The sequence below is a fragment of the Dendronephthya gigantea genome, unplaced genomic scaffold (genome assembly GCF_004324835.1).
Source record: "Dendronephthya gigantea isolate DGI-Jeju-01 unplaced genomic scaffold, DenGig_1.0 000001F, whole genome shotgun sequence".
Classification (NCBI taxonomy): domain Eukaryota; kingdom Metazoa; phylum Cnidaria; class Anthozoa; order Malacalcyonacea; family Nephtheidae; genus Dendronephthya; species Dendronephthya gigantea.
The window spans coordinates 3,876,705-3,899,232 of NW_021163011.1; the positions used below are offsets into that span (position 1 = coordinate 3,876,705).

General features: G+C 36.3%; 3 protein-coding genes across 4 annotated transcripts; 2 read left to right on the forward strand and 1 right to left on the reverse strand.

The window, feature by feature from the left end:
* Positions 1–245: 245 nt before the first annotated feature.
* LOC114524760 (chordin-like protein 1) lies at positions 246–10,591 on the forward strand. Of its 2 annotated transcripts, none has more exons than XM_028545936.1 (14): positions 246–362; positions 1,501–1,580; positions 5,048–5,181; positions 5,451–5,544; positions 5,712–5,848; positions 6,415–6,514; positions 6,840–6,899; positions 7,225–7,340; positions 7,532–7,625; positions 7,779–7,850; positions 8,459–8,556; positions 8,714–8,759; positions 9,422–9,706; positions 10,391–10,591. In XM_028545936.1, the coding sequence occupies exons 1-14, from the start codon at positions 346–348 to the stop codon at positions 10,564–10,566; spliced, it is 1,509 nt and encodes a 502-aa protein (XP_028401737.1). In that variant the 5' UTR covers positions 246–345; the 3' UTR covers positions 10,567–10,591. The 2 variants fall into 2 exon arrangements, with proteins under 2 accessions (XP_028401737.1, XP_028401747.1); XM_028545946.1 differs by having other exon boundaries at positions 1,501–1,574.
* LOC114524784 (cell cycle checkpoint protein RAD1-like) lies at positions 10,202–15,951 on the reverse strand. Its single transcript, XM_028545969.1, has 8 exons — positions 15,478–15,951; positions 14,728–14,883; positions 13,180–13,274; positions 12,966–13,077; positions 12,732–12,854; positions 12,143–12,207; positions 11,886–12,030; positions 10,202–11,685 (listed from the first exon to the last, which is right to left on the reverse strand). Exons 1-8 carry the CDS (start codon positions 15,589–15,591, stop codon positions 11,623–11,625), a joined length of 873 nt encoding a protein of 290 aa, XP_028401770.1. The 5' UTR covers positions 15,592–15,951; the 3' UTR covers positions 10,202–11,622.
* A 44-nt stretch (positions 15,952–15,995) lies between these two features.
* On the forward strand, positions 15,996–20,648 carry LOC114524774 (round spermatid basic protein 1-like protein). Its single transcript, XM_028545956.1, has 6 exons — positions 15,996–16,213; positions 17,309–17,386; positions 17,931–18,609; positions 18,791–18,967; positions 19,977–20,088; positions 20,424–20,648. The coding sequence occupies exons 1-6, from the start codon at positions 16,132–16,134 to the stop codon at positions 20,628–20,630; spliced, it is 1,335 nt and encodes a 444-aa protein (XP_028401757.1). The 5' UTR covers positions 15,996–16,131; the 3' UTR covers positions 20,631–20,648.
* Positions 20,649–22,528: the final 1,880 nt, after the last annotated feature.

Here is a 22,528-nt window from a genome sequence, read left to right on the forward strand (position 1 = left end):
CTGATGCTCTGTGGCCGCACCTTGGCTGGCTTGGCAAAATGTTTCATATGTTCCATATGCTTGCGCAAAATTGACGAAATTTTCAAAAATGATTCAATCATTGTCACGCTAATAATCGCTTCGCTGGGGATTTCTGATTGTTGACCGAGAGAAGTAGGTGATGAGACATTGGCATTTGTGTTCCGGCTATAATTAGATCAAATTTCGCGTCGATTTAATATCATCTATAACTGACCTACCTTTTTGCGCACTTCAATTAGTGTCGAGAGAAGCAGCTGCGCGTATCAGCTCTGAAAAGACGGAGGATACAAGTTTTGATTCGAATCTAACAGTTTTTGTTGAATAATGGCTTTGAAGTCGAGGTAAGACGAAGAGATCGATCTTCTGATTTTCGAAGATATCATTACGTTTTTGTAGCCTGACAGTTGTTATTGCATGTGGATTATTGAAGTTTCCTACTTCGGTGTCAGTCTAACTTGTACTATACCAGATTTCTAGTTTTATACTAAGGCTTTCTAGTGCAAAATGCTGTTCATTCATGTTTCACACACAAATATATGATGTCTGGGTAAGAAAAACCTCGAGACTACACCATCTACAAGTATTGAAGTACATGATCACGATTAAGAACACGAGAGCCGGCCACAATTGAGTTTTTCGAAGTCAAACGTGAATTCTTTTCTGATTTTCGACATTTCCTACCGGCATATCACATATGTATAGCAATGAGTCAATTTTGCTCATTCTTAACAGCTACAAAACTTGAGATAGGTGTATGTATTTGAATTCCTTTTGACAGTTTTTAAGACAGCGAGTTTTTCCGACCACAACGCTATATCAGAATGCCGTTATAATTATGCCGATACGGACATCAGGGAATCGACTGGCTGACTGGCATCATTTGTTTGACTCGATGCAAATGAAACGATTTAACGGAAAGTAAAAAATCAGACCGACATTTTTCCCATTGTTTTCATTGGCTACCAGCTAATTTGGACCGCTCTTATTCTTCATTTTAACAGTCTAAACTCGACGGAGCATTCGCCAGCAAACGTTTAGCGCAATCAAAGCGCGAATACGCCGCTATCGTGAAGCATCGATCAGTCATACCGTGCGCGTTTTATATATTGAAATAATTGAATAAAATGCGACACTGAGTTGAGAAATTTCTATTCACAGTGACTGAATATAAATTCCAAATTCGCGTGCGCATATAAGAGTTTAATTGTCGCGGTTTGTTTTCAAACGTTTTAAAAGTACTTAAGACCGTTAAAGCACTTTCAAGTTTGTTGATCTTAATATGAGACAAACATTATTTGCGCTTCTTCATTCCATCTTCCACTTCAAAATCAGTTTGAGGCCAACGCGGTGTCTTTTAATACGCCGCGTGAGTCGCCTAATCGTCTAGCACGGATAAAGTGCATTTGTCTCCCCCGAGTGTCCCATCGCGAAACAGATTTTTGTTATTTGTTTTTCAACAAACTGTTCCCTTTTCAATAGGCTTTTCCTATCAATCTCTCTGATTCTAGTGGCAATGATGATCTGGGAATGTATGGGTCTCATTTCCCCAAGAGGTACAGGTAGGCTTTTGGATTAAGCACTGCATGTGGATTAAATGATTTCGCTGTTGACGGCCTATTTACTTATAAATAGAAATAGAATAATTTGTTCAATATCTTCTTTGTTAATACTTTCCTTGTCTATTTCATTTGGCGCTAATTATACGAGCCAATTTACACCGGAACTGTCACGGGATTGAAAAGAATTATGATTTCTAAATCATATTTCTCGATTTCGAAAGTTATTAAACTCCACATTCACAATAATGTTCAAAAACATGGCCTTTTGAAGTATAAGATGATTAAATGACCACAAGTTTGCGTGAGCAGCTATACAAGTGGGTAAAACAACAATTCATGCAGCGATCGGATTTATTTTTGAGGATTGTCACGCCCACTTAACAACTCAGAAAATATAGAACTGCATGCATGTATTTCAGTTCTCCATACTTTTACATGCACACTTTCAAAACTCCGAGAGCCAATCGCATTGGGTTCTTTCTTTGATGAAAGCAAGGCTCCCAGCCAAAAACCTATCGTTGACATAATTATATTGCATTGATAGGATGTACGGATCCGTTGAAGAATTTATGGTATATATATGCAAATAGCATCCCCTAAATACATTCCTCGTTACAGATGCTACACACCCTACACATGCTCTACATAGCACAAGGATGGTTACATATATTGAAAACCATAAATACTAAAGAATGAAATCGTTAATGGCACACACAAAACTAGAATATACAACGCCAAATTGCCTATAATAAGCCTATTCAGAATATACCTAAACTTAATCATGAAACATGCACCGGCGAACGCAAAGATGAATATATTTTACATATTTCACATATTTCTAGACACGTAACTTAAATGAAAAAAAAGGTGAATTTTTACTGACTAATTAACTAAATATTCGTTAATGAAGTGGGATATGAAGCCAATCTTGTTACCTTAATATCTCTTGGCGCGGTAGAGTTGGTTTATCCAAAACGAGAACGCAGGACATTCTACATACCGAGTGATTTTCATTCTAAAACCGTGGCTGCACGCATGTGTGCCAAGTTTCGAAGCCCTTCGGCTGCAAACGGGGTTCAATTTCTAATATGGGCAGTTCTAAAACCTGGATTTGACAGTCGTGGATGATTTCGAGCGAAATGTTGGATTCAGAAACGTGACTTGATTTCACACTTAATTTCACACATTTTTCAGCAGGGCAGCTAGGGCATGTCCCGGGTATCCTTGCATCATAATGGAAGAGGCGAGAAATGAGAACTTTTAATTTTTCTTATAGTATGTAACATCATAACATTGTTTGAGCACACGGAAGAGAGTAAGACAATTCCCAACATTTTCAATTCTGATTTCAAAGAATAAACTAAGGCCTAGGTTATACGTCGCATTTTTGGCGCGTCGAATGCAATTCAAACAATATAGATAATGAGATGATAAACCTCATGAGATGATAAACCTCAAAAACCGAACTGGGAGGTCTTCTGGAAGTAAGTGATACGGGATATTTTAGGAAGAAAGTCATTATGCAGGTACGCGATAAGCAAATTACATATCAACATTGTCATGTTATACGTTGGAAAACAAATGTGAAGAACTTTGCCTTCTTGAGATGAAGAAAATTTGGGAAACAGGATATCCTAGAAAAAATTGGCGGGATCTACGTTATACAACAATTACCTTTGATGACTTGATAGATAGTGCAACACATTTAGTATATTTTACCCAGGTTTATAAGCCAATTGTTTCAGATATTTCAAAATAAGGTCGATTTTCAATAATTAACACAAGGGGTTTGTTTTTCGAAAACGGGATGATGCTGTTCAACCACTGGTCCAACAGGATCGTGATTTGTTAGGTCGCGCCTGTAAATTGTCCGTGGCTTAGCATTACTTAAATCGCTTAAATTAAACCTCAGTATTAGGTTCAGCTTCTCTTTATCCATTGTTGGGTTATTATATATCAGCGGTTTTATTGTCTTTTCAAGCATTTTTACAGCATTGAAGCAGTTGAAAATTCACTATTCGTGAATATAGTGCTAGGCTTCATTAAACTGGTAATCAAGTGTTTGGTATTCTGATACACGAGAAGTAGCCAACGATGGTATGGTGTATGATGCCACTAAAAATCCTATAGTACGCGCTACCTGACAGATCATGTCATCAGTGACCATGGAAATTGGGTAACTTGCCAACATTGTCCATGCATGAAGGTGTTATAATAATTATCAGCCGGTAAAATCAACACGGAGGCTGCCTACACCATGATTACTAGAAAAACATATAGTATGTTCGTTGATGGCCATGAGCCAGGATGAGAAATAGAAATTGGCCATTTACTCCAATTTACAGGATGAGAAATAGAAATTGGCCATTGAGAAATAGAAATATATATATATAGGCCCATTGTAGGATACATTCGATCAACCGACTAGCAATTTTAAAGAAATCGAAAATGTTAGTTCAGATATATATATACGTCAGAGATTAGTTCAGATATATATACGTCATGATGGTTTATCTCAGTTCATGCCGATACGCCATGGTTGAAGGACAATAGCAAGATATTGTCCTTTCATACAAGGAAAGAAAAATAAATAGGTAATTGGCTTCATTAAAATGCAGACAAACCTATAATCTTACAGGTAGTCGTAAAGGAAATAAATTAATGCGATTCATGCAGGCATAGTATACTGATTAAGCTTGATTACTCTATGGTATGTTTATTGATGGAGTTAGTATTTGGCATAAGTTAAGCCCGTATATTACGTTAAATGGTGCCGACAAAGGTATAATAGTTGCTTTTTTCAAACAGACGATGATTGTCCTGGTGAATTATATAAATACCAATCTCATGTAACTTATTAAAATCAACGCGCAATAGAGATTATGCCCATTATGACCATGCCAGAAATTATTAAATTATCAAGACCAGAATGTAAGATACTAGAGTATTACCAGAAAACTTTTCAAGTACAGATTTTACCTGATTTTTTAACGTAAATTTCAATGTGTTTGCCGATGTGAAAACATTGTGAGTGAGTACATGGGGACTATCGTATGGGAACAATTTATAGTTAGTAAGTATATATATATATTAATATATATATATATATATATATATATATATATATATATATATATTACATTACTGCCAAGCCCTGTGATGATCTGTAGCTAGTTACAATATGGATACACGCTTCATGGCACGGAACACTTGCCTCATCTTTTTCCACGGAAAATAATTTCCAGTGTTAAAATGGGGCGAGAAAATCGTCATGCGTATGGCATCTATAGAAGGACAAATGCTTTGATGAGAAAATAATGTGCAGGGTATTTTTTTTTTTGTCTGCATGGGGCGGAATGCAATTAGGATTTTATCGTCGTATTCTTGAATTCAAATGGGTCGTGCATGTTCCAGAAGTGTAGGGTGTCCCTTTGCCTTCTACTAAAATTATCAAACATATCTTAAAGGTTTGAATACAAAGCAAAGACGAAGATCTCGAACTTGCAAATTTGGAAATAAAAACTTTATGATTGGACAGAAATGGAATCCACATCTTGCGCCTAATGGAATCAACTATTGCATCGTTTGCAGATGTAAAAAGGTACAGGGTGAAAATTCTCCGCGTCAATGTTATATATTAAATGTTGTAAGAAATTAGGTAGTGCTACATTACACAGGGTACTACAGGAGTTATATATCTATAGCGCGCTTGACCCTTGAATAAGTGTTCTCAAAACCTCATGTTTTAGGCTCTCTAAATAGAGTATTTCACCTTAATCTTTCAATCGACAATAGTTCATTAGCGTGAACAGTATACGTGGATGTTCTTTATCACACTACCTGGAACGATGAAAATGGTTTGACTTTTAGGGCGGTCTAATTGACTGTTCAAGAGTGCAATGCGCTGGAGTATCATGTCCTGGAAAATTTGTTCCAAATGGAAAATGCTGTGCGGTGTGTCCAAGTAAGTTTAATAACAGTTTTGTTTGGTGCAGCTGGACCATGCAGCATTATGCAACTGCAACGATTTCACGTAATGACTTTCCTAAACTGCGTTATTCAGCAACAACAACCTAAGAATATAGAATAATTAATTAATATAATTTTTTTCATATTTTGTTATAAAAAAAGGTCCAAACAGCGGTACATTACCAAGGAGAAGACACTGTCGTAACTCTGATGGAAAACGTTACCAACAGGGAGAAGTTTGGAAAATTCCAATCGAAAAAGATCTTGGAGATAACAATTGTGGCGAATGTACTTGTCATGTAAGACTCTCGACTGATGGCTATTTTCAACCCCAAAAATCTATCAAACCGTCATAAAAAAATAGACAGCAGAGCTCATACGACTTATTTGCATGATTGTCCTCATGAGGGGATAGCAATGACTATCAAAAGAGAGACAAGTGGGGTGGGGTATATATAACCATTAAGAGACATGCCTAAGAATGTGCCTCAGGTTTAAAACATGCAGATATTAGATTTAGTTTTTATATGTCGCATTTCAGTAAGGTCGATCGAGAGCAAGTACGACAAGATGTCGCCATGTTGGTTGATTTTTTAGGCATGTGCACGTATTATGATTACTGCTATATTTCGATAGCCACCCAATAATACGATGGAGATGGTGAATACGTAGAACAGTGAAACAACTCAGTCTGTTCTCTTGAAAAGCAGAAAACTTTGTAGCCATATACAAACAAAGAATCGACCGAAATGCGACTTTCATAGCTCTAAGAATACGTGCATATACATTTTAGTTCAGGGAGCTTATTAGAAGCTTGTACTGTTTGTCCAATTGTAATGATTATAAAATTGATATACATTTGCAGAATGGAAGAGTATCTTGTGCTGTTCGTATTTGTCCTACTCTAAAATGCCCGACGTTGATGCACGTTGAGGGAAAAGATTCATGTTGTAAACAATGCCGAGGTATGCATTTCATATATCCATCAGTAAGATATACGCGTACACTTCCCGATTTTCCTGAATGCACACTAATGGTTAAGGACTCTAAAACGAGGCTGGCAGTGTTGTCGATTGTAAAGAAAAGGCAGTTTCCATCGCCACACGGCAAACTCGAGACGAGTTCTATTATAGTAATGACTTATGGCTAACCATGTTATATTTATTAGCCTTTGGTTGATCATGATGTGCCTTGCATCCATGCACCATGCATGATATACCAGGGGGTATATGAAATATACCTAGAGGGCATTCACAGTGTCATAAATGTCGAATAATTAACACTTTTCAGGTTTTCCACTCGTACCAGTTGGTGGTTTATCGCAGTTTAAAGCTGCAGTGACTGTTCAAGGTAAAAAGTGCAATTAAATTTCCCGACCCAGACTATAGAGAGCCCCCTTCCAGCCTAGTTTGCACCAGAGTGGTTATATATTCAGAGGCTTGTTAGTTTTACTAGCTAGCACGTCGTACCTGTCGTCGTGACAACTATATATTTACATCGCTACTTCATGACTTTTTCGAAGTATAGGAAAGCTAGAGCAACCAGTTCAAGAAGGAATAAACGTGTTATGATATGATCGTATAATAAAAAGCATTATTCTCTTAGTTAAATTTAATTGGTGCTGATAGAGCGATAGTCACATGTACGCGCCGCGTATCTATTTTTTTATCTCCAGGTTCTTGTTTCGACAAAGGACGCTATTACAAAAATAAAGATATGTGGAACCCTCTGGGATCCACTTCAGACACGAAAGTTTTCCAGAAGCCGAACTGTGATCTCTGTGTTTGTCAAGTATGTTTTGATTATATGGTAGAAAAACTGTCATTAAACATGGTATCACGTCAAACAGCCTGCAATATAATTACACCACTACAATTATGAATTATCAACACAGTATATTGACATTTGCAGTAATCCAAATGCATTTTGTATGTTTAAACAGCTGTAACAGCAATAACTTTTTTCCCGTTATTTGAATTTAGAATACAACAGTTAACTGTAAGACAGTTTTGTGTCCAAAGTTGGATTGTGATAATTCTTTCCAGAATGCAAACGAGTGTTGCAGATCATGTCCAGGTATTACTAAGCAGCGGAATGATTTTTTAGTAACATACTTAATAACAAGTCTCATAATTATAATTCAAGAATTTGGATAGAATTTGGTTGTCACTGGATTTAGCTAAATTAAAGTACGACGTTTATCATGGGTATTGTGTACGTTTCTTTCAGATATCAACAGAACTTCGAATCCATTCCTTAACCGCACCCTACCCCAAAACACCACACCAAAGAGGCCAACAGGTGAATATGTAGATTCTCCCGATTCGTATAGGACAAGTGTGAATCAGGCTTCAGAAGTTGTCCTTCCGAAACATTAAACAAACTCTATAAGTGCGCGAGAAATAATGGGTTATTGTCTATATACTCACAACAGAAAATCTACACTTGCTCTAATAGATAATTTCTGGCTTGAATTGGGCATTATACGTTGCAAGTTGCAACCTATCATCCCTTTCGCGCAGATGATTTAGTGTTTTAAAGCAACAACCAACGTTTATTGAACAAGCGCTGAATGATCCAGTCCTTGCCTTTGCGTATAGGTTCGATTTCTGGCTTTCTAAAATTCGCTCGTACCAGGTCACGGGGCCAGGAGTTAACTGCTTCTAAAATGTTGCATGCTTTGTCCATATAACACCATATTAAGGTCTGATTTAGTCAATAACCTCCCCAACCTATAACCCAGAAAATTCACATACATGCATGTATCCGCATGCTTGCTTTCAACATCGTTCAATGATGGTGTACGAAACGACGGTTCACATATAGTTTACCAATGAATTACCATGTTCATCAGGTATTTTTCGTAACATGAAATTTGTGCCTAAAATTTTATATTTGATTATATCTAGATTGCATATTTCTTTCAAAAACATACTCACACAACAGTTCATGGACTCCACAAATACCTGGACACGAACCCAATAGTTGCGCAAGATGCACGTGTCAGGTACTAACGAATATTGTCTCCGTTTGTTTTCTTGGGTCGGTGCATATATACAATATATGTCTGCAGCTAGTTACGCGGACTCGCGGTTATAGTAAAACCCAGTCAGCATAATGTAGATAAGATTATTCAACTTTAATCTATATTTTTACCTTTTTAGTTTTCAAGAATCACATGTAATCGAAATGGATGTGTGGATAATACGAGTAAGTCGAGGTTAAAAAGCTGTAATTTGCCCAAACATTATATAAGCACACGATATGGTGGATTCTATATATACTGTTATATCCAATCTACTTTGATGTCTTGGTAACTATTTATATAACACCCTCTATCGATAATTACGTCTTTTGGTCCGTGACCCTCGTTCTCACGAACTGTTAGCTGCATGAGTATTGGGAGTATTAATTAAGTTCCTAAGGTGAAAAAGTGTATTCCTGGCATGTTTCACTAAAAGGCAAATGAATTACGAATGATTGCGAACAACACCATTCTGCATATATGAGTTAACTAGGATTTAACTATGCAAAATGTAGCATCAAATGTGGTGTAACAACTGCCTTAAACTAAAATAGACAAAACATTTCTTGACGTAAGTTTGATACTAACTCTCCTGACGAAGGCCCTCTGGTCGAAATGTCGCGAAGTGTTTTGTCTATTTTAGGCAGTTGTTATACCACATTTGATGGTAAGTTGTTTGAAGACGCTTCCACGCTGCTCCCTGGTTATATGCATGCAAAATGTAGTTAAAGAGTTTTATACAACCGCCCCCAGCTACATCAATTCGCTTAGAAATGTCGAATGAATGTAGTCCCATGCAACTATATGCATTGTGAGTTTGAATCACAGGGAAGTTTTTTGTTTTCAGCCAGGAGAAGAAACGTGAAATCATTAACCAAGCCAAACGTAAACCGGCGCTTGTGCAGTTCTGGAGAGCGAGTTGAAGTTCGCCTCTTCGTTAACTCTAAAAGGCTTAAGGCCAAACAAAATTTTATTGCACGAATTGCAGTGATTAATCCAAAAGAAGCGTTTGTTAACGTTCATTTTTGGGACGTTAGTGATACCAAGGCTACGATAAAATCCTCAAAACCACGGAAAGCTCGTTTTGAGGGACGAAAGACTAACTATGCAAAACTTGGTGAAACAAAGCTTGGTAAGTGTTACAAACACACAATAGATACCAACATTAAAACATTCAACAATTAGTTCGTGCATGAATTGCCGTATTTGGGAGGAGCACACACAACATTCGAATAGCACACACTATTCCAATTGCTACATGCATAGGCGTACGGGACAGGGGTGCAGGGGGGGGGGCACTTGCGCCCCGAGAATTCCGAGAATCAAGAAATTCTGGCAAAGTTCAGCCGAAAATTCAGGCAAACTGAAAAAGAGTTACATAGCTAAAATTTTTTAAACCAAATTTTGTAATATATATCACATATGTGTATTCTGTTACACTTTCTTGAAAGCACGTCCGGTGCTTTGCCAAATTTATTGTGACAAATCTGGTAGAAGTTAAAATTCGGGCACATTGTATAATTCAAAAATTCGGGCGATTTTTTTTGCCCCCCCCCCAAAACGAAGTTGCGCCCGTATGCCTATGGCTACATGTTTATATAATATGGGTAAGGCGAACTCACTGTCAATGCATGCTCAATAAGCCCGTTTTTCACCAGGCGAATTTATTCGCGCGAACAGATAAAAAGATCATCATCACCGGATTTCAGGTATTGCTTCGCCAAGTGGAAAACGGGCGTGATTGAATATTTGGCGACCCATGAATATATAAAACAAACGGATAGAACAAAGAAAAAAAACTGTCTTCTCTTCTTAGGACGAATCACTCGTTTCTTAAGAAAAGAGAGAACGCTGGCGAATTGCACCCGTGGTTGCAAGAGAAAAGCAAAAGACTTTATTAACAATTTGAAAACACGTGTTGGATTCCTGAAGTCATCGTCACTGTGTACAGCTTTTGATTTGTTCACAAGTCTTAAGCCTCGCCGTCCATGAGGAAAATATAGAGATCAAAGTGACTATATATATAGTAAACTGTATATAAAGTGAAATGTACTATACATGTTATAACATGAACGACCTTAACGATACGTGCAAACACAATTAACCCGGGTTAGTTTTGCCCAGGGCGAACCCATCATGGAAACAGGATTTAACTAATAAGGCCGGGTTAAGCATGCCTGCATTTGAAAAACAAGTTATAGAGTAAACTCTTAAACAATAACCCGATCGAGTTAGCTTTCGTAATGTAAATAGAGCTTAAGTTTCTTGAGTTTATTTGACTCAAGCTGCTTGCCTGTATGGGACAACTTGTCAGGCTGTCTGCTTTGTAAATTGTTGGTCTTTGACGGTTTGAACCATGCATGCAACATCGTAGTACCTTTAACATATAAGAGAAGCCTAGGAACGAGGCTACTTTGCTGTAACCTCCATATACCTTGTGTAATAGAGCTTAAAATAACGATAAATAACTGCATTGAAAAACGAGATTCATGATGGTATGATCATCGTTCATCAGACTTCATTTCCAGGAAATCTGCCGAATTTGTAGGCAAATTAAACAAAATTACATCCAGTTATCACTCGCTGCTGTTCCATCCGAACGTTCAAGTCTCGAAATAAGCCTTTTATGGAAATCTCCTATGCAAACAGCGGTGGTAGGTACTGTACCGTAAGGTGAACCACTTGAGTATTATTTAGGTTTGAGTTATAACGTTAAGTAGATTTTAAGAACCAGTTGTTATTACAACAAATCTGCTGAAATGTTATGAATATGATCGTATACATGTAAACTGTATTATTTAACGTGACCGAATAAGTGCTGTTTCATAGAAGAGGACAAAATCCCTCAGGAAAAGGCTGTTTGTGTCGAGAAATATCGCCATCTGCATGGGAATGACACAAACTTCTGGCCACAGGTTGTTCACTGTCATGACGAAAATCGGATACGCAATGCCATGTATGTCTAAACATTTACTGCTGGAGATGAAGTAATACCACTGACCTTGTTTCCTTCGATACACTGAATATTATATCATCATTTGGCTTACGTTATGATAAATAATCGCCGTTTTCATTACTTTCTTCATCATTACTTTCTTCATCAGGTGCACACTATGTAAAGAATGAAGCCATCAACATTATGTAATCAACAATTAATATAATCAACAAAGTATACTATATCTTGTCTAAAAATCACGCATTTTTCTATCTTACTTTATCATTTTATTAATCCATCTTTCAAATCAGATTGGTGGAAAATCAATGAAAATGTTCATGCAATCACATAATTTTTCAAACTAGAAATAACTTGCCAAGTATTCCACATAACAAGTTTCTCTATCATCGTTTAGTATCATATATTGCAGTGATAAAAATCCTCGATTGTCCATGCGAATGGATATCTTGCTTGAGATATTTAAAGCTTTTGTTGACGGCTTCAGTAGTGTAATCTTGTATCTATTGGGAAAAAATGCGAAGGTGAGCGAGGCAGACATTTCTAGACTGCAAGCGTAATCTTTGATCACTTTCTCCAAATTCTCTACATAAAATGTGAGATATAATTTTTTACCTATTTGTCTGTGTCTTGGTGCATTCAAATTTTTCAACTTGTTCAGAATCGTTTGGAAAATCAACCTACATGATTTAAAAATTAGGAATAGTTCCTATAGGTTTCCTCTTTTACAAAAGGACGAGCGTACGGAGTTTACCATTGAAAAAAATATTGATTCGTATCAGAACAAAATACAATCTTGAATTTTTTGTAAACTCCACCTTCCTTTTGATGAAATGTAATTTTTGATGTATGGATAGTTTTGGTTTTTTAACTTTTATATATTTTAGAAAACATAGAGTCCAGGAGTGGTGGTCAACTTTTGCTTTCCTGAAAGCAGCTTAATTAATGCAGACGAAAATGACAAACCGCAAGTAGACCAAGTATTCTCCATTTGTTTGAGTTCATGTACGCAGACGCGAAAAATCGGCCGATATATCACTGATGAAAGTGTGAATGTTTTCCCTCCTGACAGCAATAATTAACAATTATTCAACAAGGTTGAAAATAATTTAAAGAATTCTGAAGGAAACGGCAGGCTGAGGTTGATAACGACAAACTGAGGCTTGATAATACTTCATATCATGCCGTTATTTAAAAGACTTACGTGGGCACTTCCAGCATGACCAAAAGTGGACAACCTGAAGTATGGACTGTCAGGAGACATTAAAATCTCCAAAACCTCACTTGTCATGTCTAACTCGTGAAACACTTCTTTTAACCATGATGACTAAAAAAAATATAAAAAATTTACAGGGGATGTATTTGTAGATGCACATTTAAGAAAACATATCTACAAGTTCAGACTGAGACGCTGTCATTCTAGAGCTTTTTTTTCTACCTGCATAATAATTTTGTTAACAACATTGGAAGTTTTGAAATCAAAATCTAAGGCTTCATCTGGCTCTTCAGTCTGTACTGAACAATCTGTTACCACCCCTCCTTCTTCCAACCTAAAAAAGGTATTTTGTCAGGACAAACCCATGAGACACACGTAAAGTTATCTCAGCAAGAATTATATAATCAACTGGTATAATTGAACTGGTAATAATTACATAAGCACGAGAGGCGATCCATGACCAGCATAGCACATCTTCAAAGCTGTTGTTATACTATTGTCCCTTACAGATCCAAAAATATCGAGGCAAGCCTAAGATAAGCACAAAAACAGGTGTAATGATAAAATTATTAGGTACCAGGGATACCCAAGAATACCTGAATAGATACGAGGAGTAAAATTATAGTCAGCTATGTTTTAAGCAGGGGGAATGTGAAAATCACACATGGGAGGAACAGCGTTCGCCCAAATGAGAATTATAAAAGTATAGAATGCAGGAAAACGCTGTTGTGACAATTATATTTTTGCTGGAACTCATACAACAAAATTCTTGTAAGCTGTAACTGTATAAAGTATTTCACTATAGTAAAAAACATGAGCATAGTCTGAACAAGATAATTAGTTTGAATTTACTTTTTGTACCGGGTGTCCCAAAAAAAACTTTACCTGTTTGTCTTAATATAACTCAAAAACGATAAAAGCTATTGAGTTGAAATAAACTCCACTGTATACAAGCAGGGCTAACTTAGATTTTGATATATAACATTAAATTATTGATGTGATATTTACGGAGATACAAGCATTTGATGTCGCAAGGTACTTTCAAAATCCGTGAAAAATTGACAAAAATCGGCTATTAAATTAATTCGAAAATACTTGCATGCCACTTCCCGTGGTAGGTTTTTAACTTCAGCGATTTTAACTTTAATTGTTCGCTCTTATATAAGAGTAAGTTTGCAATGGAAAAGCGTACATTTAAAGTTAAAATCACTAAAGTTAAAAAGGTAAAAGTTAAAGTATTAGTTTCGAATTAATTCAATAGCCGATTTTTGTCAATTTTGCACAGATTTTGAAAGTACCTTGCGACATCAAATGCTTGTATCTCCGTAAATATCGCATCAATAATTTAGTGTTATATATCAAAATCTAAGTTAGCCCTGCTTGCATGCAGTGGAGTTTATTTCAATTTAATGACTTTTATTCGTTTTTGAGTTATATTAAGACAAAGAGGTAAAGTTTTTTTTGGGACACCCGGTATATAATAACATGATATTGTGTATCTAATAAAAGTAATTTGGCAATAATGCCTATAAAATTGCCTATTAACTCTTACAGGCAGGTGACCACACCCAAATATAGGCCACATCTATATGACCTTTAAAATAAGCATTCCTCACTTCCAAAATTTGCAAAACATCACTGATCATAGTTGGTTATAAAACATTGTTTAGTTATAGGATGCGACTGAGGAACAATCTTTTGAGTTTTTATGCATGTACTTTTTATCTTAATGTCAAATTAATAAAGTCATGGAGACAATTGGAATTTGGAAACAATTTAATTTTAGATGGCCAGTATTTTCTTGAATATATAATAAAGTACACCTCGTAATATATTGTATGCTGGATATTGGCAAAGACCATTCCAGTTGTCTTTTATATGATCAGAGGGTACAATAAAATGGCCTGCCATAGGCATTTGAGCGCTGGTGAGAGATTGTGGAAGAGTCGTCATTCAGGATTCCTCCAGACAGTTAATTGCCTACCAGAAGATTATCCAAGTTAATTCTGAATGTTGCACAGTCTTCATTGAAGTTGAATTCGTGAAAAATGCCTGCTTGAATGAAAGCATTAGCTTGGACACACTTGGCACTTTCAACAGTTACTTTGATACCATTTGCACTGAGAAAACAAGTTGATGTCTAGGAAAAGCAAGAAAAGTACATGACACCTTGAACAGGGGGTGATATCAAAGGGAGTTTTCTTAAGTGTGCCCAGCCCATTCTGAAATATATTAAAAAGGTAATATTTGTAATATGTGTAATATCTGGTCATGGTTGTAGGGTTGCAAATGCAGATACTGATATATGCTAGACTTTCAAATTCATGAACAGACACTTTAGATTATTAAGACACTAGCAAGGGATTTCTTTAGGGAAATGCAGAGATGTACGGTAGGAAGCAAGTTAAAGTTGGGGCTAACATTTACTGGGGCACCTTTTTTCAAAATAGCAATTTTCTTTGAAAATCAGAAAGTTGCAGAGGACACATTTGAAAAAGGCCTTTTTGGCTTTTTGCCCTCCCACTCCAACAGTTTTCCATTGCCACAAATTCTGACTATTCTGCCACAGGAGCAATGGTAAAAATGTTCGTCAATATGGAGTACAAAATTATTTCAGTAATTATAAAAATGTTTTGCAACAAATAAAATGTTTGTGACAAATTTCAAAGCCCCCCCCCCCTTTCGAAAGTCGTGGTGGGGTTAAATTAGAATTATTTAGCATATACCATTATACCTCTTTAAAATGGATTGCTTTCAAAATATTTGTTAAATTTCTTGCGTTAAAAAGTTGAGCCACTAGGATATATTCCTCATCGTCTGGGCCTGGTTGCTGAGAAGGCCGAGACATAGATGAAAGTCACAATGTCACAGTCTACACTATGTTTTTAAAAATCTCCTCAAATTCCCGCCGTCTTGATTTCCAAAATTTTTGTCGGCAACAAAATTAAAAACCATCGTCGGCATGGCGGAGTGGTATTGGGGATTGAGAATGGTGACCATGGTGACCACTGGCCTCACAGGACTTTAGGCCGGCGTACATACAAACCATATAAATAAAAGAAGCGAATATTTCACAAACTTCTCCATAGGACTACGGTAGGGGACTACGGTATTCCTCTCACTGAAAAAAAACCTCAAAAACGCACGACTTTTCCAGCAGTTGCTGCAAATGTATTGATCAGTGACCAACATCAAACTGCAAATATATAGATCAGTGACCAACATTAATTGCTACGCATACAAAATGGCGGAATTTCCAAACAGTGTGTTTGCCCAATCTGTTGCAAGAACGCATCAAGATAAACAAAAATCGAGCAAGAAAAAAATTCATAAACAACATCATACGTCTTTCCAAAGCTGGAACGTTTCTTCGTCGAGTGTTTCGTCGATGTCATGCCCAAGCTCATGTACGAGGGATAACAATTGTGAAAAGAATATCAGAACCGAACTAAAGAAAATTAAAAAGGAAGGTACTGTAGTAAAATGTACACTGCTAAGTTATGAAGAAAAACCTAGTGCAGCGTTTCGTTTAGCTGGGCTTTATTACATGGCGAATGCCCGCGTTTTAGGTCGTGTTTATTAATTTAAAAGCGACCATTTCCTACGGATGAGTTTACATAGGCCGGAGTACAGCAGTTCGGATTTGTAAAATCATTCAGCGTTTAGTATACGTAGTTTTTATGTACAGTCGGTACAGAGGGACCTTATAGCAATTATAAACAAAACATGCAGGATTTATATCCGAATTATTCAGTCTGTACTCACCCAATCATTAGAATATATCACATACTGCCCTACCTCATTACTATCATGATCATCACTAAAAAAATCAAATGTTTAAAGAGTTTCCCTAAGCTGGGGAAAAGCAGTTCCCATCCCATGATGACAACCTTTTAACAATAAATATAGTAGTCAGTTCCCTAATAAAACTGAGTACTGAGTGGTAGTTGATAGAGTTGTCAGGGTGTATATGTTGATAATAACAAGAGAATACCGTATATATCAAGGAAGTACTGTTCGTTTCCATCCACTTTGGCATGCAATTTTCTTTACTGGTGAAGGTGAAATGGAACTCTGAAATTCAAAACTCATTTTGCACTGAGAACTATTAAGACTAGGCTTATTGATGATAAAAAACAATCAACAATGATTTAACCATCAGTACATGGAATTTTTTACTTTAAGGTTGCTTGTGGCAGTTGGTACAGTTTTCAACACAGTCTATATAGATTAGATGCATGTGTAATAGCAAGAATCTGTATATCCTGCAACAATATATAGCCTGCATTTTTGGCTAGATATCCTGCCTTAGTCCAGGGACTTCTAGATATCACTAGGGAAAATCCCTGCAAATGTATGAAGAAGGAAATTTTAAAAGGCCACATAAAAACTGTTGAATATATATAATTGACTTATTCAGTTATGAAAACAGGCCAAGGGTAACAAATGCCAAATAAATTGTTTTTACTTTAATCAACTATCCTAAATGCATCTCAAGCCAATAATTTGGCATTTGCTACTTTATTAATAGAACTTAACTATTATGACTTTTTTTGGATTCATAGGCATATGGCCTGAAGGATGCTCAAAATCAGCTCTTCATCATAGTGGCATAAAATTAAAGCTTAAACGAAACAATAATGGTGAGTTTAATTGATGTTAATCACTTGATAGTTATCAGTTCTAAAAATTTACATTAATATTTGTTTGTTCCATGTTTCTCCCTGTCCTTCTTTTTCAAATATAGCTGTAGGCAAACAAAATTTTGTGAGATTGTTACCCTCACCTATTCCTGGCATTACCATCATATACACATTAACCACGCTTGCTCTTGTCAGCTACCTCTGTAGCTCAGTGGCAAGAGCATTGCCCTAGCATTGCAAAAGCGTAGGTTCCGTTCCTGCGGGAAAACCAATAGTTGACTCGTTTTTCCATCAACTGTTTCTGGCTTGAATTTGAAGTGTGTATAATTTCACTTGAAATTAAGACTCTTTCAACCTCTTAAATTCTGTATATAACTTCTTTTTGGCATTACTCTGGTACATGAAATCCCAATACATGAAGTTGTCATATGTATGTGTGAAAAATAAGACACATAATTGAAGTATATACTATACAGTAAAAATTCAAATAGATAAATGTTGCCTTGTTTTAAGAAATTTTCGTTTTCTATAATGACTGATTTAGAATGTGACATGAAGTCAAAAGTGGACATTCAGAATGGGCATAAACGTAAGAGGAAGAAGAAAAAGAAATATATTGAAGCATCGCCTTCCAAATACATTACAATTAAAACATCTCCCAATGGTGGTGCATCTGTTGTTCACATGAATTATAATGATGTAAAGAATTTAAAACCAGAGTATTTAGAGAAAGTTGTAGATGAGTTCTTTCAAGTTGTTTTTGAAGAAAAGGAGGAAGGAGAAGCGACACATGTTTTGGGTGTGGTTCACGATGCTGCAAGGGATATTCCTGAACTTTTAAGATACTTCAGTGAGAAGTATCCAAAGCAAACTGTAAAAACTGAACTTCTAGGAAAGAAGAAAGACATAGACACCACATGTTTTATTGATTACTATAACAAAGTGCAAGAATCCTATCAAAGTGGGACATATCGATGCGGTGGTTTACTACAGTTCAGTCTTGTTGGTACGCGACAAGAGGAAACTGGTGGTTATTTCCCAGACCTCTTAGATTTTCTTGACAAGTGTCCATTTCTCAAGCCTGTCATGCCGTGGGGGAAGTTTTCTTTGCTAAAGATGGATGATCCAAAGCAGAGTAATGATGGTCCAATATTCTGGGTTCGTCCTGGAGAGCAGATGGTGCCAGCTACAGAAAGATCTAGTTCCCCATACAAAAGAAGAAGGTGAGAAATACTGCAGTTGAACGCATGATTATGATGACATGAAATTTGCATAGATCTAGTAAGTCGTCCAGCTTCCCACGCCACTGCTTATATTGTTTGTGGACAAAACCAGATACTTTGAGGCCGGGTGCTATTGTATAACCAAACACAATTAAGCCCACGGTTAATTTTGTAATTCCAGGGTATCTGTGAATGAAGTTCAAAACTTGCAGTTTCTTCCCCGTTCATCCGCTCCAAGAGAGTCTCTCGCAGAAGACAGAACCCGATGCCATGCTGATCACGTGGGTCAGGGTATTGATCGTATGACGACAGCAGCTGTTGCAATTCTTAAAGCTGTACAAAGCTCTGATGACAATGAGTATGATTATTATTTGTCCATTTTTTACACTATTCTAATAAGATTATATGAGTTTAAAATAATTACAGTGATTATTGAATGGTCGAGCGACCTCAGATTATTACGAGCGACGAGTATACATTTCAAGCGACAAGTCAAATCACGAAAGAAGCAAGAAAATGTGGCTTTAAACTATTTCAATGTAAAAATGACATTGTAGACTCAATACTGATTTTTAGGAGGTTTTTCTCTCTCCAAATCCGTCCTCCCAGTTTCTTGATAAATTAAAAACCTAAATACTAAAGGACCTGGGTACGAGTCAAATCACGAAAGAAGCAAGAAAATGTGGCTTTAAACTATTTCAATGTAAAAATGACATTGTAGACTCAATACTGATTTTTAGGAGGTTTTTCTCTCTCCAAATCCGTCCTCCCAGTTTCTTGATAAATTAAAAACCTAAATACTAAAGGACCTGGGTACGAGGCTTAAAGCATTGTTTCATCATTTTGCGCAGTAATTTGTTGAAAAAAGGTCTGCATGAATGTGTGACCTTTGCAAGAGATACGTGTTTTCACTGACGACATATTGGTCAGACTTCAGAGCTCCCTAATACACCGACCTTTTGAAAGACTCATCATGACTCATTCGTCATCCTAAACAAGTTATTAATATATGCCTATATATTGACTTCCTATTTATATCCTGAACCATTTCGTCTGTTTTTGCGGACCTTACTTTACTTGTTTTATGCCACGGCAAATCAGTTTCTGCTAACTTGTAATAGGTAGTACTCAGTCTCAGAGTACACCAGTGCTTTATTTCACATGACCATTAAACCAAAACCGTTAGCCGGTTCCTATCACACCATGTCTGGGTTAAGCAAAAATGCCGGATGAAACACGTGCTTCAAAAAACTTTTAAGTATTGTTTTTGCACGGCGAGCAACTTAAAAAAGTTTTTGTAGTCACGGTTGCTTCAGGTGAATGTGTTCGGCGTTTTTGTTTAATTGAGTCATTCGTGTTTCTTATAGCAATGACAAAGTGAATCGTGAAGTGAAAGATGTGGTAGCATTTCACGCTGGAGATTTTGTCAAAGTTTCACAGATCCTTCAGTTGGATTTACACGAGCCTCCGGTTTCACAGGTAACACGTGTGGCTATAAATAGGACCCAATGTAAGGTTGTGCATGGTTCATTAAACGAATGTTGCAACGTTTTCTTGAAATCATTTCACCACTAGTGCAAGTTATGTACGATCCATGCATATACGAGACTTTCGGAAGTGTGAAATGTCCAGTTATTTATTTTACCCTGGGGGCTGACGTATACTAGGGGGTTTCTACTGAGCTCAATAGAATTTTTTTGGAGCACGGAGGGGGAGAGGATCACACTAAGCATTAACCTTATGCACGCTTCATATATATGTTCAACTTCAGTAAACTTCATATATATGTTCAAAAGTAATCCAATTGTTTTTAGTGCGTGGCTTGGGTGGACGAAGCGAAGCTGAATCAGCTGAGAAGGGAGGGAGTTAGGTATTCCAGAATTCGACTTCACGATAACGATATTTATTTTATTCCTCGTAATGTTATTCATCAATTTCAAACCGTCTCGGCCTGTGGTAGCATCGCTTGGCATCTCAGACACAGAATGTATTATAACCAAGATAACTCAAAAGAAATTTGAACTGGCTTTGCTATAGTGTATATATATATATATATATATATATATATATATATATATATATATATATATATATATATATATATATATATATATATATATCCATGAATGATGCGATCAATTCGTATTTTTATTGTTATTTGATATATATATACATGCATGTCATAATATATATATATAAACTGAAACACGCTTTCGCGATACATTGATATTGTTAATAGCCACTCGATGCGGCGATGTTGTTGTATTTTGCTCCGAACCGCAGTCTCTCTATTTTGTTTTTGACGATTGTTCCATTGCATGAGCTCCCAGAAAATAAACGTCCATGCGAACATTCGTTGAAGTGATATACAAACATGCGTTTATTATGGGTATTTAACTATTTAGAAAAGTATGCCCGTTTGCCTTAGAGCTTCATGACGTCACATGCAGGATATATAGGGATTGCGATGAGGTTGCGGATGTCTGTCTTCGTCCATCTACATGTATACGCGAGTATATAATGCCGCTTTATCCACAAATGAATATAAAATACCATTAAGTATTTAATTTATATATTGTATGTATTTATATTATAACTAAATATTATCTTAAAGGTATAATATACTTAAGCACAATGTTTTATAATATATATATATTTTGAACTCACATTAAAACCTATATATATAGAGATATAGCAATTATAGTATAAAAGGGAAGGTGTATGTCAGTGCTCGTAAATTGTAATGTCGAATGAATAATATATTATATGGGATTTTGATGTTCAAGTTTGTATTTATTGAAAATTTATTGTGACTTTTCGGCGAAGCTTGCATGCAAACTGTTACATCGGTATTTGTCTCATGCAAGTCTAATGCAAGAAGTTGCAATGAATGATATGCAGTGTCAACTGACTTTAAATAGAGGAAATTAATTACAAGTGCAAAAAATCATATAAGAATGACATAATTTCTTTCGGCAACCGCTTCCAGGCTTTATGTAACTAACAATGTTTTCAGTATTGTCTATGAAAATCCTGTGCATTTATGGAAAAATAAAATATCAACTATATTATACTTTATACAAAGTTTTTTTCAGGCTTAACTACGTATACGCGAAGCTTACAAATCCCCCAATATAAAGTAATCCCTGCTTTTAGCAGAAAATCTTCAGCGGAACATAATCAGGTGGCAAAATCGTTTCATGTTTTTAGACTGCTGTGCACAATTAAAACATTCAGAAGCTACCCAGCGCACGAAGGAATTGCTGAAAAATTGTTGAAGCAATTGATCTAACTATTGAGTAATTAACCGTAAATTGCTCAATGTTTTCGGCAGTTTTCGAGAAAATATATAAAGCTATTGTACTTGTTTGAACAATTTAACTCGGATTGTCAGAGTAAACCCACGAAACCCGTGTCGTGGCTGATTGTCTGCAGCTCAGTGCCAATGTTTTTAACTGAATACAATTAAAAGACGTTGAAACTTTGAATATAAACTATTCAACCATCATTTGAATATGGCTGAATAGCATGAAGCCGCAGAGAAGCTAGACAATCATCACAATATGCCTTCAAAAGGCTTTATCTGCTAATATAATTGTGTACAGCATGTACTGTACACTTTTCTCAACTCTGTCTTTGCAGTCAACCAGTTTGGATAATGTAGCTCTTTCGTCGTAACATATGAATTTTTCGGGGCAAGCATTTTTGACGCAATTTTGGGCAAGCTGACTTTCAGTCAGTACTAACATGGTTCGCCTGCAAGATATTTTCATGTTTTCTTCAACTGCATTCATAACTGAATTTGTCGTTGCCGAGAAAAACATGCGAATGGTTATGCTATTGTCTCTGCAAGTGTAAATATACGTTAATGCGCAGCTGCGCATTCGTTTCCACAACTTACGTATTTTTAATGAGTATT